General features: G+C 48.4%; 6 protein-coding genes across 6 annotated transcripts; 4 read left to right on the top strand and 2 right to left on the bottom strand.

Annotated features, from left to right (window-relative positions):
* Nucleotides 1-1,900: 1,900 nt before the first annotated feature.
* On the bottom strand, nt 1,901-3,689 carry BDQ94DRAFT_112422 (uncharacterized protein). Its single transcript, XM_026763592.1, has 2 exons — nt 2,648-3,689; nt 1,901-2,584 (listed from the first exon to the last, which is right to left on the bottom strand). The coding sequence occupies exons 1-2, from the start codon at nt 3,681-3,683 to the stop codon at nt 2,289-2,291; spliced, it is 1,332 nt and encodes a 443-aa protein (XP_026620566.1). The 5' UTR covers nt 3,684-3,689; the 3' UTR covers nt 1,901-2,288.
* A 1,959-nt stretch (nt 3,690-5,648) lies between these two features.
* On the top strand, nt 5,649-7,970 carry BDQ94DRAFT_153727 (Zn(II)2Cys6 transcription factor). Its single transcript, XM_026768178.1, has 4 exons — nt 5,649-5,864; nt 5,918-6,029; nt 6,083-6,810; nt 6,866-7,970. Exons 1-4 carry the CDS (start codon nt 5,671-5,673, stop codon nt 7,923-7,925), a joined length of 2,094 nt encoding a protein of 697 aa, XP_026620565.1. The 5' UTR covers nt 5,649-5,670; the 3' UTR covers nt 7,926-7,970.
* A 1,058-nt stretch (nt 7,971-9,028) lies between these two features.
* BDQ94DRAFT_153724 (uncharacterized protein) lies at nt 9,029-9,318 on the bottom strand (the record flags this gene model as incomplete). The annotated part of the gene is made up of 2 exons (XM_026768177.1): nt 9,029-9,146; nt 9,185-9,318. The coding sequence occupies 2 exons, from the start codon at nt 9,316-9,318 to the stop codon at nt 9,029-9,031; spliced, it is 252 nt and encodes an 83-aa protein (XP_026620564.1).
* Nucleotides 9,319-9,680: 362 nt separating this feature from the next.
* BDQ94DRAFT_175542 (Pfs, NB-ARC and TPR domain protein) lies at nt 9,681-12,476 on the top strand (the record flags this gene model as incomplete). The annotated part of the gene is made up of 3 exons (XM_026772520.1): nt 9,681-10,698; nt 10,751-11,386; nt 11,434-12,476. The coding sequence occupies 3 exons, from the start codon at nt 9,681-9,683 to the stop codon at nt 12,474-12,476; spliced, it is 2,697 nt and encodes an 898-aa protein (XP_026620563.1).
* A 166-nt stretch (nt 12,477-12,642) lies between these two features.
* On the top strand, nt 12,643-13,300 carry BDQ94DRAFT_153722 (uncharacterized protein). Its single transcript, XM_026768176.1, has one exon. The coding sequence runs from the start codon at nt 12,937-12,939 to the stop codon at nt 13,270-13,272; it is 336 nt and encodes a 111-aa protein (XP_026620562.1). The 5' UTR covers nt 12,643-12,936; the 3' UTR covers nt 13,273-13,300.
* Nucleotides 13,301-14,511: 1,211 nt separating this feature from the next.
* Nucleotides 14,512-16,073, top strand: BDQ94DRAFT_184494 (Lactonase, 7-bladed beta-propeller-domain-containing protein; the record flags this gene model as incomplete). Its single annotated transcript, XM_026774660.1, has 4 exons — nt 14,512-14,882; nt 14,937-15,063; nt 15,117-15,539; nt 15,582-16,073. The coding sequence occupies 4 exons, from the start codon at nt 14,512-14,514 to the stop codon at nt 15,717-15,719; spliced, it is 1,059 nt and encodes a 352-aa protein (XP_026620561.1). The 3' UTR covers nt 15,720-16,073.
* Between the last annotated feature and the right edge of the window lie 365 nt (nt 16,074-16,438).

Genomic DNA, 16,438 nt, shown 5'->3' with positions numbered 1-16,438 from the left:
CTCGAGGGTGGGCAGCTGCCGCCTCTCAAGTTTGATGTGGCATTGCACGAACTGGACGCACTTATATCTACTGTTTGGTAGGAGACTTTTGTCTACCACCCCTCCTTGTTATAGAAAGAACTGTCTTATGTCCAATGAGCTATTCTTTCTGGTCAATGTGTGACTCACTTCTAAAAGCGTGACTCGACTCAAGAACTAGCTTCGAAGAGGCTCTTCACTTGATCTTCTAAACTTATTCTTATGAACCTAGCTATCGTGGCCAGGGAAAATAGCACGATTACGGCCCGCAGGGCAGCGCCACAATTTTGGCAACCCCAAACACTATGATTGATAACTCCATACCATATACCACGATGCCTAAAACACGGCGCCAAGCAAATTATGGCAGCAGGAAGGGTTATGTAGCATAGCGCGAGGCATAGGTGACCCACGCAAGCCCTTGATCTCTATTACATTGTCGCACTTGATCACGACTGCAAGATTCTCTCCAGTTTGCATGCAGGGGGCAATATTGCAATATATTCCTACTATTAGAAACCCTGTCCCTCTAAAAGCCTGACACGTGCTACTATCTTCCATGTATAGAAAGTATATTTCCAGGCATAAGTGATTTGATCAAGCGTGGGCTTGGCAGGTGAAAGGCAGGTTACTCAGCTAAATCAGCCATACGGGCATGTAATCTAACTGATAGTGAGCTTACTCGGTGCTACTTTGGCTGACAGAGACTGAAAGGCGCACGGGATCATATCGACCATTATTGTTGTCTGGCCTGACGTGAAATATAGCCTCGTCTACGTTCCTCTCGCGTAATCCTAGTTCTTCGGTATCTAATAATCTGAACGGGTGCATCTGACTTGCAATATTACCTGGAATGCGGAATTACGAAAGCGTAGCATTGCCTACGCCACGCCTGGGAGCTTGGAGTTCCCGAAGGGGGAAGGAAGGCGAAGTCAGCTATGGCCATGAGGCTAAGGGCGGGACGCCGTAAGACAACGCATATTTGGTTGAGCCTGTATAATCCGCGTAATACCAATTCTATTTTGTGAATCGTGTGCATTGAGGCCCAATCGAATGGAAAGGCAGCCTATCATGGACTTGACATTATTGATTCAGAAAAACGGAGGCATCGACAGGGCAGAATGGCGAGCACGAACTCCGGACGCTGCATGTTCAGAACTTGCGGACCGCGAAGGCTATCAAAATTTGGATCTAAAAGCACAAGTAGGTCATGCTCAGTGCTATACTTCCTGTTATATATCATCTCTCTTTCAAAATCTTGGCTTAATCAGCGTTCTGAAATGGAGCTCATAAACTAGTATCTCGGTAGGAGGAAAGGTAAGGGGCCAGAATCGAGATCAAAACGAGGAAGCCATTGGAATCTGTTTTTGGCCAAAGAGACAACGTGTAGCTACGAAGCATGAGACTTTGAGGTCAGCAACTGATGGTTGCCCGGAGCATTCCTCCGCATCAATCTGGTCGTCCCGTAGGCGAAGCATTCTGTTAGTTACTGAGGAGGTTCCTCTTTTGTCTGTCCTCCTGTACGAAGAGTTGTCCTCTCTATAATTGATAGAGATGGAGACTGTAAGCATTTTCTTGGGCCGATGAAGGAGATCTTGTTATATGAGGATTTGCTTGATTATAGGTGTCTTATCGATGTCAGCCTTTTCAAACCGCTTTGTAAGATCGCTGCGAGCGTTCATTTACGGAAACCACAACCACAGTATCATCAAACCTCACTCGGCGACCACGGTGTATTTTCTGGAGTAACACGCGTTCCGCCTTTTGCTTGATTTGCTGCCAGTACGCCACCTTGTACAATCACCCTGCCTACCCAGACTCTTTCACAATTCTTCCCAAATCCTCCATACATTTATACTAGTCCGTATACAGTTAGTTTGATACCAAAGCTTCTTGGCAGTATCGATTAGTACTGTAACCTAAACAATTTTGCTTCCTCAGCTTACAGTAGCCGTATTATAAATACAGGAATGTACAAGCTTTGACATCGATGCAACAGCGCATTCGAGTAGCGACAAGACTGACTGTCCCTTCTTGAACATATTATTGTTAAATATCCCGAATTTCGTAAACCACTAATCAAAAAACAAAAGGACAGTCGCGCCTGCAGTATTCGCTCAATGATCCTTCCAAAAAAGGGAACATTAAAGTCCGAACAGTCAGCTGCTCATGCGCCCGCATAACTAGCCGTACAAAGAGCGCGGTCTGGCTGAGACAAGGCGGTTATGCCAACATCAGAAGAAGTTCAGATCGTATGGAATTTGCCTCGCTTATTCAAGATAGATGAATGGCCAAAATTCACCGGGCTGACCATAATCATACGCAGCGCCGTACCCTTGGACAGTCTTATCGAGCAAGTCTTTTTCGAGTTGTAGTGTTATTCCCGTTCCGTCGAGAATGTTCCGTAGATCTGAACATGTCTTGTTGAATAATATATCAGTCGCACCCCTTTTCGGTAAGTTAATCATTTGGCCAGGATAGGTGATATCGCTGTGAAGAGAGATACATTGTAAATTCGGCAGTTGGCCGTTTAGCACGGATTCCGCTATACAGGCCAATGCTTTCGCTATTGGTGATCAGCACTCCCGTATTTCAAGGTGAATCAAGGAAGATGGAAGTTCAGATGTACAGTTGAAATATACTTGATCCAGTATTAGGTATTCCAAGACAACGAACTGTTTAAGAGAGCCGCCGAATTGGCGATCTTCGAATGCCGGGGGAATGGCGAACTGGTTGCCAAATGACAATTGGAGGACCCGCAAGCTATCCCGTCGGCAAGAAAGCAGTGAGTATAGTCGTCGGGGACTTAACTGAAAATTATAAGAACCGCACTGCCCATAGTAAAAGGCGGTCAGGTATTTGCATAGCCCGATCAGCACATCGAAATCTGTTTCCTCGATGGAACTGCCGCTGAGCGAAAGAGTTGAGGCAGAAAGTGATCTGAGAGGAGTAACATCTGCGTCGTCTGTTTCATATGAATCTTGCCCACCAGAACAGTAGTCGGTGATCTGTATCTCTCTCAAAGGCAGCAGAGAAAGGAGCCGGGCGATACTATTCATGTTCATTCCATTATTGCAGCGACCATTCCGGCAGCGCAGGTGCAGTCTTTCCAGGCCGTCTAGGCAAGGTGATAATGATGAAAGAGCATTTATACGACCTTGGCATAAGCCAATCAGGAGGAATAGGCCTTGGGGGTCAAGAGTAATAGCCAAAGATCTCAGGTTCTGAGAGCGTGAGATTATCAACATAGTAAAGATAACGGTGTCTCCGATTTCAGTACCAAAATGAGATGCATCTATGCCTCCCAAATTCAGATCCCGGGTTTCCTTTTCGAGGAGGTGAATATCTGCTTTTGGCATTTTATCTGGGTAGACAGCATTGAAATTATTTTCATCCTCAGCCAATAAAAAGCCTGGATTGTCGGTGTCAATATCAAGCTGTTGCACATGCGCTGCTATGAGAGGGCAGGTAGTAACGGTACGGCAGAGAAGTAGGATTGACAACAGTACATCTTCAGGGCCTAGGATAGTCTCGTGGTAAAGAAGCGGCTGGGCGATGGCGCAAAACTTCTTTGATACCAAGCAAATATCGTTTAAGGCTGCAGTAGTCTCAATGAAGTCCAGGATTATCAAGATGATCTCTGGCGGTAGGTCGCTGAGTTCCATCTTCGGCATTCGTCGAAGAATAATCCAAACTCGGGGCGAGAGCTGACGTCCTTCTGGCTGCTACACGTGATGTACCCCGCAACGACGCAATACCTTCCGACTGACTAACGAGTCAGTTGTCGGAGCTACACTGGTTAGTTAAACGTAATCGAACAACGAACCGCCGGGGACAACGAGCCGCCGGCGGTTGGCCGCCCCGCCCACCAAGATGCAATGATCGATTCAACATGAAGCAATTCAACACTATACAGATAATATATACAGAATTAAACGACGTGTTGACTTTATCCGGACATTTGAGGCGATTATGGCCTTTCCTATTGTAATTACTGCAGCGGGGTGGCCGGCGTTGAGTGCTTTGCGTAGTCTGCTTCTGTATAGCTTCAACATTCTTTTTTTGAGTAATTTGATGTTTAGTATGGCCATCTAAAGTGTCTCTTTCTTGTAGAAAGTGCTTTGAAGTCTTTCTCTTGTTCTTTTTATATTGGTCTACTGCACGAAGTTGATTTAACTCCTGTTGAAGTAGTATGGTATTCTGCATTGCTATCTCCGCCCCTTTATACACCTTTTCAAGTGCTTGATCAGCGATCAGCGATGATGATCCTGCTTCCTGCAGAGTTTTAATCTCTTCCTTTTGGTGATCCAGTTGATAAAGAGTGAAAGGCGTTTTTCTGAGATACATAGATTGATTAGATGATGACGTTGAAGGCGGAGGAGGTGTTTGATTTGATATCTTGAGATTTTGAAGTACTCTTTCCGGGTTGTACGGCGAAAGACCTGTTGCAGCGAAGCCCTGCTTTATATTTGCTGTACTGAAGGCTTTGAGATAGACCTTTTTATAGTGATATAAAAACTCTTCTTTCTGTATATGGTGGATGCCTTTATCAGCTGCATCTTTGATTCGACGGCCGTACAGGATCTTTAGCGGTGCAAAGCAAGTGAAATCAAGCGGTTGAAGCTTGTGAGATGAATGAGGCGGCATGTATAAAGGAATAATCAATCTTTCTTGGCAAAATTGATCAAATTCGACAGTTGAATGACTTCCGTGGCCATCAAGAATAAGGAGAAGATACTGGCCCACTGGTTTTGGAAACTGTATATGCATCAAAATATCGAAGCCAGTCAAAAGCGAGGCTTTTATTCGTCCATTCGTTATCACTAACACTGATCCGCCAGTCATCGGGAATAGCTTCAAACCACTTCTCCTGCTGCATCTTGCCTGCAAAGATAATATGCGGAGGTAGTACGACCCCTGCTGCACTGATCATAACGATCGAAGTAACCTATTCACGATTTCCGGGTTGTATAGATCTTGCATTGGTTTCACGGGATTCAGCACCACAGACAACCTTTGCAGTTGAAGCTATTCCCATTTGTAATCCCGTTTCATCCATATTATAAGTATCGTGTTCAAAAATCTGATATTTTTGTTTAGTATTCTTAACTATTTCGAACCACCGACTTATGATACTGGGATCCTCGCATTTTGCACGTTGATAATCAAAACGTTGAGTATATTTTGACTTCAATTCGGTCTGATGACATTGAATGAATCGATTGACCCAGCGAATACTGATAAAGGCGTTGCTTTTGGTGTTTTCCGACTTCAATTTTGATAATAGAAGGATCTCTGCAAGATATTGTACTTTTGCAATGGCAAGCGGATAACCTGGTGAATCTAATTCAAGGATCCTGCGCTTCAACACCAATTCATCATTGTTAGATATTTTTCTTAAATTCTCCTCTATTTGAGTACGGGGTTTGACTCCTTTCAACCGTCCCGGCGGTTCCGTTGTCCGATTACGTTATCATAACCAACCGGATCACGCAAGTGGGCGGGGTGGTTCCCGCATAACAATCGACTATGATAAACAGGGACGGTAGATAGAATAATCCGATCCGATCCGAGGCTGGGGAGTTCGGGTCATTGCCAGTCGCAACTCTTGGGACACAGTTCATATCCGAAGACGCCGCAGTCTTGCGCACCATGGAGAATAAAGTTCCAATACCAAGAATTTCTATGGCGCCTGGTCAGCAACAAATTTCACGAACTCATAAGGCATGTCAGCCTTGTGGTGAAAAGAAGCGCAAATGTAGCGGGGATCAGCCGATTTGTCGGCAGTGCGGAGAGGCAGGCATTTACTGCATTTATCGCGAATCCAAGCGTCAGCAAAGAGACAGGTGCGTGTGGTCCTGAATTCATACTTTACCAGCATACTAAGCGATGCTACAAGAGAAGTAAATGGTCTCGCGAATCAATTGCAAATCAGCCATGCATTATTGCGACAAATACTGCCGGAGCTCGGTCCCGATTCTGCTCGACGTGTTGAGGCGATCCTGAGTAAAGTAACTGACAGGCTTGTCTAACCTAGGATGCTTCCCACGACTGATGGAAGAAGAATGTTGCAGAGACTATGACAGACCTTGTCAATCGCCATTTGCCTCCCTTAGTGCAACAATCCGGTTTTGCGGATAAAGAAGTGAGCCCAGGCGATAATATGCGAAGTACAGTATCCGACCCTAAGGGGGGGGATTCTAATCGAAATCTTATATACCAAGCAAATGACGTTGTGGGCGGTCATTCCGAAATAGCATGGTTGTGCAAAATGAGGAGAGAGTTGGAACAAAACCAGCGTCCAGCGACAGCTGGACACGATCCGTGTCTCCAATATGAGCAGACGTTTCAAGATTTGGTTACGGCGATAGACTATCCGATGCACGAGAGTGACCTCCCCATAGACATGGATGTCGACATTTTCGGTGTGCCACTCCATAAGATCGCCGACGATCTGATCAATCACTACTTTGACATCTTACACCCATTTTTTCCGATTATTGACAAACCAATTTTCAGGGAACAGCTCATGTCATTCTATTCGAAAAGAGATGTGAGGCCAGGGAAACGATGGTTAGCTAGTTTGAACCTCATATTTGCTATAGCCTCCAGGTACAGAGGCCTAGCGTACGACGACAACCGAACAGGAAATCGTGATGATCTGAAGTATTTCTGCAAAGCATGGAAGCTGTATGCAACAGACTTCGCCTTGGCTAATCATCCAGATCTCCAACAAGTGCAAGTCGAAGGTCTGATCACTTTTTATCTGCTTTCGATCGGACAGATTAATAGGTATGATATGCCTTTACTCAGTTCTACGTTTCCTGTACTAATTTTAAGAGGCTAGTTCATGGAGGATCTGCGGCTTGTCGATGCGGTCAGCTATGACAATGGGGATCCATCTCCAGAATGAGAGTCCTGGCATATCTCCCAACTCCAAGGAGAATCGCTGCCGGGTTTGGTGGTCTCTATATACACTGGACATCACACTATGTCTCAAAACCGGCCGTGGCCCCAACTTGAATACTGAGTTCATGACTGCTCCTCTACCACAGCCATGTGGAGATGAGGCAGTGTGGAAAGTAAGTGGCCCAGTATTGATCAGGAAGTGTAGAGGTCTCAGTCAATTAATTGGTCCGCTTCTATTGATGATCCAGCACCAACAGCGTGGTCAAAATCCAGAGATATCCTTGATAGATGTCACTATACGTGACCGCCTGGAGAGGAACGAAGACGTGAACGGTGGCCTCGCACTTGATACTTCGCGTTATTTTCTTTCTTTTGTTCAGTTGACCCTTCTAATGCGGCAGTCTATTGAATCACTACATGCTCCTGCAGGTTCCAAAGAACCGTGGAATGTCCGTGCAGCCATCACCATTTCACTGATTACAAAATTAGATGAGTGGGCATCACAGCTTCTACCTGAACTACAGTTCCAGGATACAAAAGCGCAGTCTGATGCTTATACCCGGCAGCGAGTAAGCTTGGCATTTCGTTTCTACAGTACAAAGCTTCTGCTTCTTCGGCCCTTTCTTCATCGAGCGACGAGAGAATCTAGCAGTGAACTATGCGAGAAGTTGGCCGATTCATGCGTGGAAGCAGCATATCAGATGCTGTCACTGTTTCCTGACTGCCCTGACACTTCCTGGCTTTACGAAACCTCGCCTTGGTGGTGTACGCTTCATTATCTTATGCAGTCAATGATTGCTTTCCTGCTGAAGCTGCAGCACGAGAAGCGAAAAGGCTTGGTAACGACGAATAAACTTGCAAACTGTCTGGGAAAATCTGTTCATTGGCTTAGGGATATGTCAACCAGAGATCCGCCATCTGAACGGGCTTGGAAGATTTGCAAGGAAATCATCATGAATCCTTTCCCTGTATATAACGAAGCAAGTTCTACAAATTAACGGTTTCCATTTTATGGTAGAATATTACAATACAATGACGGCCACTTGCGTGTCTTCGTTTATGCTGCAGATGTGAGTGTACAGCTTAGTCGTACCAGGAATATAAGTTATCAAGGCCTATGGTTACGACAGCCTGGGCGTAGGAAGAGGGAGGATGAAGGGTTCGCTGGATTGGTAGCGTGTGATTCATGAAACCGCTTCGTAGACGGAGCACGCGATAATGCACCTATATATATCGTACGATCTTAATACCGGAGGAGACGCTCCTGGAACAGATTTTGGGGGTTTATAATTTAATTTAGACTAGCTACAATCTCAGGCCAGTACATAATATAAGTTTCACGACTCATATTCATCTTATTGTCATATTCAGACTATTGTGGCCATAGGCTGCATGGAGTCCCCAGCTAGTGGCTTGCTCCACTCTATCTACCGTTCATGGTTTTGTCTTACATCTTGTATTGTCCTGCCCTGCACCCATCCCTCAACTTCTTCTCGGTAGCGTCCCCTTTGTATCCGTACCCCTGGGGTCCGTGTGGTAGCTTCCAACCTACGTGCTGCCGACATAAGGAGCGGATACTGCGTTGACGAGGATTCACCATTGAATATGATCATTAGTTGGATACAGTCGCATCATTGAGGCATGTACGGGGATCCATACGTGTAGGGAGCCATGTAACACCTCGCAATGGCACAGATTGTGAAACGAACCGCCGAGAGTACTCAGCTATCCCACCCGACAGCTTAATACTAGGTGTACGGGCATAATGTGTTAATGCACAGCGTATTTATGCACACAGGACGCCGTATGTCTTCAAACGAAAATCCACTTCCCTACGTAAAGTTAGGGATAGAGCAAGTCTTCCACAACAAGCTAGAAAGAAGATCGTAGGCAAAGCTGCAGCAGTAGTCAACCAATACGCTTCACTTAGCATAAAACCTTGGCTTTGGCTAGGCTGTGTAATCGGTTCTGGTGGGCCCCTTTGATGAGGGGTCGAGCCGTCCGGCTTTGACCCGAAAATAGCAGGATCGGTTTCCCAGCGAAACCGGCCCGAAGGGATCCGAGGTAGGCATGGCAGTTGTGAAGGACACGGCCGAGGTTTTCAGTCTGTACGGTGAATGAGCGCTTCTACTGCGCCGTCAAAACCCCAGAATTTCTCTTGCTCTCGGTCGCATTCTAGACAGGAGCTGCAGACAGTTTCCTCGGTCAATCGTAGTCTTCTTGTAGGGGTATAAAAGTAGATTGTGGCTGTGATAACGGCATGCTTGGAGTAAGTATCTGATTGTGATCTTGGCTTCTGGTATTCTCGTCTCCTTTCAGCAGCTCCTTTGCCTCATAGATACCCCAAGCTGGGTATACGATAGGATTGAACCCCCATCCGAACTGTGCCATCAGTAGATGATGCTGTTACACGTTTCCTGATATTTCTAGCTATTATTTAAAGGTCTTCCGTTGATAGCTGTCGGAAGTTTTCATATAAGGTACAGGTTCTTGTATTAGTGTGTGGCGAGTGATTCTAAACTTAATCCTGGTCTTCTGACCTTTTAAAGGGTTAGTATAATTCTATGGTATTTCCCGGTACGTAGCTGGTTGGCGCAATCGCGTCACGAGACTGGCCATGAGGCTGGCCGGTAAGGCCCCTCTGACTGTTTTTTCTTCCCTACGCTAGCGACCTCGGTCCATCTATTTGACATACCAAGGCTGACTGAGTCTTTGCCCGACACCATCAGACTTACTGAAGCCGACCTGCCTAGATGCGGCCATCCAGCCGGGACGAATTTGCGATCGCGATCATCTGCGCGCTGACCCTCGAGGCGGAGGCGGTTACAGCACTCTTCGACGAAACCTACGACCGATTAAGCGCGTTCTACAAGAAACAATCGGGTGATGACAATGCCTACTTTAATGGGAGGATCGGGTCCCATAATGTGGTTCTATGCCTTATGCCACGGATGGGGAAAGGGAATGCTGCCAGCGTCGCAGCATGCCTGAAAATCAGCTATACGAGGCTACAAGTGGCACTGGTTGTTGGTATTTGTGGCGGTGCCCCATATTCGCCGACCAAGGAAGAGATCTTTCTGGGTGACGTGATTATCAGCGATGCAGTGATTGAGTACGACTTCGGCAGGCCATACCGAGGTGGATTTATGCGGAAGACCGGCGTGAAAGATACGCTTGGGAGACCAAATCGAGAGATCCAGTCTCTACTGGCAGGCCTCCAGCCGCAACAGTCCCGCAGGGTCTTTCGAGCTAAGATGCTCCAGCATCTGCGCGTAATCCAGGCAGCACAACCTCGTTGGCGACAGCCGAGCTCTGCGGACGATGTTCTGTATGAGGCATCCTATGAACACAAGCATTACGGTTCAGGTTCACCGCACTTGTGTAGCTGTCTTGACCATACGTCCGATGAAGTCTGCCAGGAAGCTCTGGACGCAAGTTGCATCCTTCTAGGCTGTGCGCAGGACCAGATCCATCGACGTCGAGAATATCTGGAAAACTCCAGTCCAACTATACAGATCGGGACCGTTGCTTCTGCGGATACTGTGATAATGTCCGGTGAGCATCGTGATGATCTGGTCAAGTCCGAAGGCGTGATTGGGTTCGAGATGGAGGGTGCAGGGGTATGGAACAACTTTTCCTGTATCATCATTAAGGGGGTGTGTAACTATGCAGACAGCCACAAGAATAAGGCATGGCAAGCGTATGCAGCAGCAACTGGAGCCGCGACTGCTAAAGCTTTCCTGGAGTACTGGGACCCAACTGTCCGGGAAGGTAAGTCCACATTCCTAAGTCCAGTCTGTTATACTAAATATGCCGTTTCTAGAAACCAACGAATTCTATATCCCGCTGGACTTAAAAGGAGTTCCTGCAATCGAGGAGTTCATCGGGCGAGAGAAAGAACTATCCTGCCTATGGAAGTATCTACAACCGACAAGCGCGTGGACACGAAAGGTTGCTGTCCTCCATGGTCTTGGTGGGATTGGGAAAACGCAGCTAGCCATTCACTTTGCGAGAAAACACAAAGATGATTTCACAGCGGTCTTCTGGCTAAGCGGCAAGGATCGGTCTGCCTTAGTCTCATCTTTGAGCTCTTGCCTGCCCCGGATACAACATCTTCCCGTGGATAACCAGGTGGCCAATGAAGAGGAAGCCGAACAAAGAGCGAATCAAGTACTTCTGTGGCTAGCAAAGCCGGACAATACTAGATGGCTTATTATCTTCGACAACATTGACCAATACCCTCCGGTGCACGGCCACGACGACTCCAAATACGACCTCTGCGAATTCTTTCCAAGCGCAGACCATGGATCCATCATAATTACATCACGCCTTCAAGGACTGACTGAATTAGGAAAGTCGTTTCCGGTTCAGAAGCTTTCGCACGAAGATGCTACCCGGCTATTGTTGCAAAGCAGTGGCTTGTCAACTGAATACATTCGGCGGACAGGGACTGAGCAAGGTACTATAGTGTCCGCCAAACCTAAGGACCAGGACTAACCTTTATAGACATTACTGAGCTTGCGGGCCTGCTTGACGGGCTCTCGCTGGCAATTGTCATAGCTGGAGCGTTCATGCGTCAAACTGGAACGAATGCCAAGGAATATTTGGAGCTCTACCGGACTTCCTGGTCCGACTTGCGGTCTCAATCAGGTCCCACACGCCACTATCAACAAGGGAATATGGTACAGACGTGGATGGTCACCTACCAAGAGATCCAGAAATGTGACCCAACAGCCGCGAAACTCTTGCTCTTACTCGCCTTTTTTGATAATCGGGATATCTGGTATGAACTACTTCGAAATAGTTTGAACTGTTCCGGGCTCCCACCATGGTTTGAGATGGCAGTGTCGAGTAAGTTGGTATTCAAGACCAAGGTCAAAGCCTTAGTTGGATTCTCGCTGGTTGAAACCAAACAGCAGGGCGGAAGCTACGCCCTGCACCCTGTGGTACAGGATTGGTGCCATTATGTTGCAGATTATAGTAATCTTACGAGCCAACTGCATGAGCTGGCGCTGATATCTGTTGGATACATGGTCCCACACAACAGCGAGAGAGAATATGCAGAGATTCAGCAGCGGTTACTTCCACATGCCAATTATCTGATTAGCAGAGAGAGGGACCATTGGAAGGACGATACGATCGATATATGGAATGCTTTACACCGCATAGCAGACCTCTACTCGGATCAGGGAATACTGAAAGAGGCCGAGAAGATGTATCAGCGAGCCCTGGCAGGCTATGAGAAGGCACTGGGCCCTGGTCACTCATCCACCCTTGACACAGTCAACAATCTTGCGAATCTCTATAAGGCTCAGGGCAAGCTGAAAGAGGCCGAGGAGATGCACCAGCGAGCCCTGACAGGCAAGGAGAAGGCACTGGGTCCTGACCATTTGGAAACTCGTACAGCGGCAAACAATCCGCTGTCTCTTACTGCTCTTCGGGCTGATCAAGATACCCCTCGTCACACAGGCACTGTTGCCCCCGTTGCACCAGACTTACTGCTGAATACCCTCGGGGGCCACTCAACAAAACGCCGACGTAGAAGGTAGTTTTCGGAGACCGGGGAGATTAAACGAGTATATTGTCGGAGCGACGATCACCTTGGCCCTCTTTTTCTGGCATGCGACGCAAGCCAGGCTCGCGCGCTTCCTGTCCTCATTCGGATTTGGGGAATCGTTCCTCCACTGAGTGTGCTTGTGAGCAGGAAGTAAAGGTTTTAGTGACATTAGGGCTAGGTCTGGTCGCTTCGTGTATCTTCTCTGGCAAAATATACGGTGTCCTTGGGATCACTGATGAAACAAGGCCGAATCGATTGAATGACATTGAGAAATACTGTAAGAGTTGCCTGGTTCCGTTCTACTAATTATTCTTGGGAAGCGATGGCCGCTGACGGAATAGGGGGTGTGATACAAGCCTGTTGGCTAGCAAGCCTAACAAATAAATGCAAGTTCCAGAAGTACTATTGGTACGTTGTACCAATAGAACTACCCAAGTGATCCGATCCAATCTATGATCCCTGGGAGACAGGCCTTTTACAAGGACAGGCTGAACCTTGGACTCAGTCTATCCACTGACGATATCTGCCCCTCGTGCCACCGTTATTCCTTACCGGTCCGATTCTTCGTGCGCGATCTGGAAGAAAACATAATGATATCTTTACGCATTGGAGAGACACCCCGTCGGCTAAGAGCTTCTCCGAATTGCATGCAATGGTTCATCGAGGAACAGAAGTTAGATTGTGCCTTTGGATCCCCGAATCATGGCATTCCGCTCCAGGTGGAATGCCCTGACTGTGACGGTAGGAGGACAGCCCGAGGGAGAAAACGAAAGTACGTAGACATATGATACCCAATACTATCCTCCCAGGTTGGAGTTTTCTTTCTGTAAAGCCTTTTTTAGTTCTTTGATACACTTCTGTAGTGCTCTGTTGTACTGTAGCAGCATGGATTTGAGCCGATCATTTTGTCTCCGCAAATCATCGACCAAGGACTCATCTTCAAAGCGAAGACCACGTAATTCAGCGAGGAGTTTTGGCAGACTGGGTTCACTAGCCATGGTGAATGCTTGATAAATCATAATTAGCATAATTTGAGTGCAACATATATGATCTTACCTAAGGGGTCTCTTCACTTCTAGTTGGTAATCGTCGCTTTTACTGTGGGTTGGCTGCTTTTCGAAAGATGGGGCGGGTAGTTTGTGTTTTAATAGATTTATATCCCTGTAAGCGCTATTTTCGGACATTGTCTGGAGCTCTGAGCCGCCCAGGGATAGCCACGGTTATCAACTTATCAGGAATAAAAGGCCCTAAGCATGCCCGGTTATCCAACCGATTTCTATAACCTCGCACACAACGATGGAAGGACAATACGAAGACGCCAGCCAGTTCCTCCTAGGAATCGAGTACCTCCAGCAATATGAACCACTCCGTGGTCCTGGCATCGACCCTACGCTCCTCCTCCCAGACTCCACAGACATGTTGAATTTTTCCCCTCCCTTGCCATCCTTGGATGGTTCGACCGGCGAAGCCGAGGCTCACTCCTCTGGTAAAGAACTGGAAGATATGCGGACTCGGGTTGATGCTTTGGAGAAAGAGTACGTACGTTCGTGTGAAGGCTTGCGCTCCACCGGTTCTAATGACCTGCAAAAAGAAACAGAAAATCATAAAATATTCAATAATATTATAGATCATCCCAGATACACCTTGCGAGCATCCCTTCTTTATACTCCTCTTACTCTTCGTCTCTTCTTCTCTTCTCTTCTCCCTCTTGCACCATTCTTTGTCCTCCTTTGCACCATCCTTGCGCAATTCCCGCCTCCGAGTCCTCCTCCATTGTAGCTCTTCGTTTCGGCCTGCGTGGCAGTTAGGCCCTCAGTAAGTGTCTACAGCGCGAAACGCTAAATTGCCACTAGTTTAGGACAATTTCAGCGCTTCAGCGCTCCACCCGGTATAGTCGAACCTATTTGTAAAGCGTGGTGAAACTGCCGATCATCCGGGCATTTCCATCTCTACATTCATATAGACGACACCTCACCCTCTTCCGTTCACTCCTGGGGAATAGAACCATCCATTCCAAAGGAATCAAAATGTGGTCATACCTTCTGTTGCCTCTCAGTTCCATCGCCACGGCATCCCTCCTCTATGTCACCCACTACAGTGGCACCGTCTTTACTCTCTCCCTCGATGTATCCTCCACGGGGTATGACCTCTCCATTGTCCACAGTCAGCCCCTCTGCGGCACCTATCCCAGCTGGCTGACCTTCGACGTTGCCTCCAACCTCATCTTCTGCTCCGATGAGACCGGCGACGCCACCAACAATGGCTCCTTGTCGGCCCTGGCCATCGCTGACGACGGCAGTCTGTTGGAACAGGCCAAGACGGCCACCCCCGGCAGCGGCGTTCACAATGTGGTCTACGAGGGCGACCAGGGCGAGAGATACCTCGCCGTTGCGCACTAGTAAGCTCTTCGCCTCCCCAGCACATGGTCCAGGAAAGCTCATCCATGGAATAGCGGCGGATCCGCCGTCTCAACCTTCCGACTGCCCCTCCAGTCCGACGACCCTCCCCTCCAGGTCTTCCGCTACCAACTCTCGCAACCCGGCCCGAAGTCGCAGCAAGATGCACCCCACCCGCACCAGGTGATCCTCGATCCGGATTGTTCATTCTGCTCCCCGACCTGGGCGCCGACGAGGTCCGCGTCTACGCTATTGACAAACCCACCGGTCACCTCCATGCGTGTCCGGCCATCCATGTCACCGCCGGCGACGGTCCGCGCCACGGAGTCTTCGAGCGCTCCCAAACCGGCCTGACTACGCTGTATATCGATACCGAACTTGGTGGACACATCATCAGCTACGCCGTGTCGTACCTGGCCGCCGGGGGCTGTCCGTCATTCCGCCAGCGGCAAAAGCTCGTGGCCTACCCCGACGGAACGATGCCCGAGGGGGCGACACCCGCGGAGATCCGGCTGGCGGGCGATGAGCTGTATGTGTCAGTTCGGTCAGATCAGGGTTTCGCGCCGAACGACTCGATGGTGACGTTGGACCGGACAGTAAATGGGACGCTGGCGGTGCGGGAGTCGACCTCGTCATATGGGACGGTGCCGCGCACGTTTGTGATCAACGCGGCGGGCGATCTGGTGGCGATCGGCAACTAGGCGTCCTCGACAGTGGCGGTGGTCAAGCGCGACGTGGCAACAGGCGCGCTGGGCGAGGAGGTGGCACATCTGCAGGTCGGGGAGCCCGGGCCGGTGGGCACGATGACAGGGCTGAGCAGTGTGATCTGGGTCGAGTAAGGCGTACAGTTTGAATGGAAGATCAGGCAAAGAAAGGACTTCATTTATATTGCTGAATCACATGCAAAAATCACTGCAACCATACATGACATGAATGTACCAAAATGCCACCGTAATGTGTTACCGCCCAGCGTGGGAATAAGTCCAGCCAACAGAACCTGTATCTATTGCCGTTCAAGACAAGCACCCTTCAAAGGTAAGCGCACTCCGTGCATTCGCCAAGGAAAAAGCAGATACCCAAGTACTCCAGCAGACCCAACATCCCGACGTCATCTCTTCCAGGGAAATCTTCAAGGCGGCACGACCTATAGTTGATGACCTGCCTCTGACGTTGGAACACTGGTCGCCTGTGATAACTTCGGTCCGAGCTTCAGCTGGCTTCCATACTGGCCCTCATACACAGTTACAGTGTACCGCTTGTCGAAATATCTGACAGAATATGAACAACGCTTGGGCGGGTACGATAGAATCCCAATGGTTGCCCTCTGCCGAATTTAATGGGGGCAACGGGTTATTTTTAGTCGACACTTTGCAAGTGCTAAGGAAAGGCATTACGTGGGGGAGTGGGGGGTACGAACGCGTGGGCCTCAGCTGTGAATATGAAAGCTAACTTCAATCCGGGGGCCGGGGGGATTTTTCGTTGGCTTGACTGTGGGCGAACGAGATGCGGACGAGTATTTGCATCGTTGTGGGACAGGTTTCAGGTGGGGGAGCGAGGT

This window comes from Aspergillus welwitschiae (genome assembly GCF_003344945.1).
Source record: "Aspergillus welwitschiae strain CBS 139.54b unplaced genomic scaffold BDQ94scaffold_57, whole genome shotgun sequence".
Lineage (NCBI taxonomy): Eukaryota > Fungi > Ascomycota > Eurotiomycetes > Eurotiales > Aspergillaceae > Aspergillus > Aspergillus welwitschiae.
Note: the sequence above shows the minus strand (reverse complement) of the source record. Positions and strands in the feature narration are given on the sequence as shown.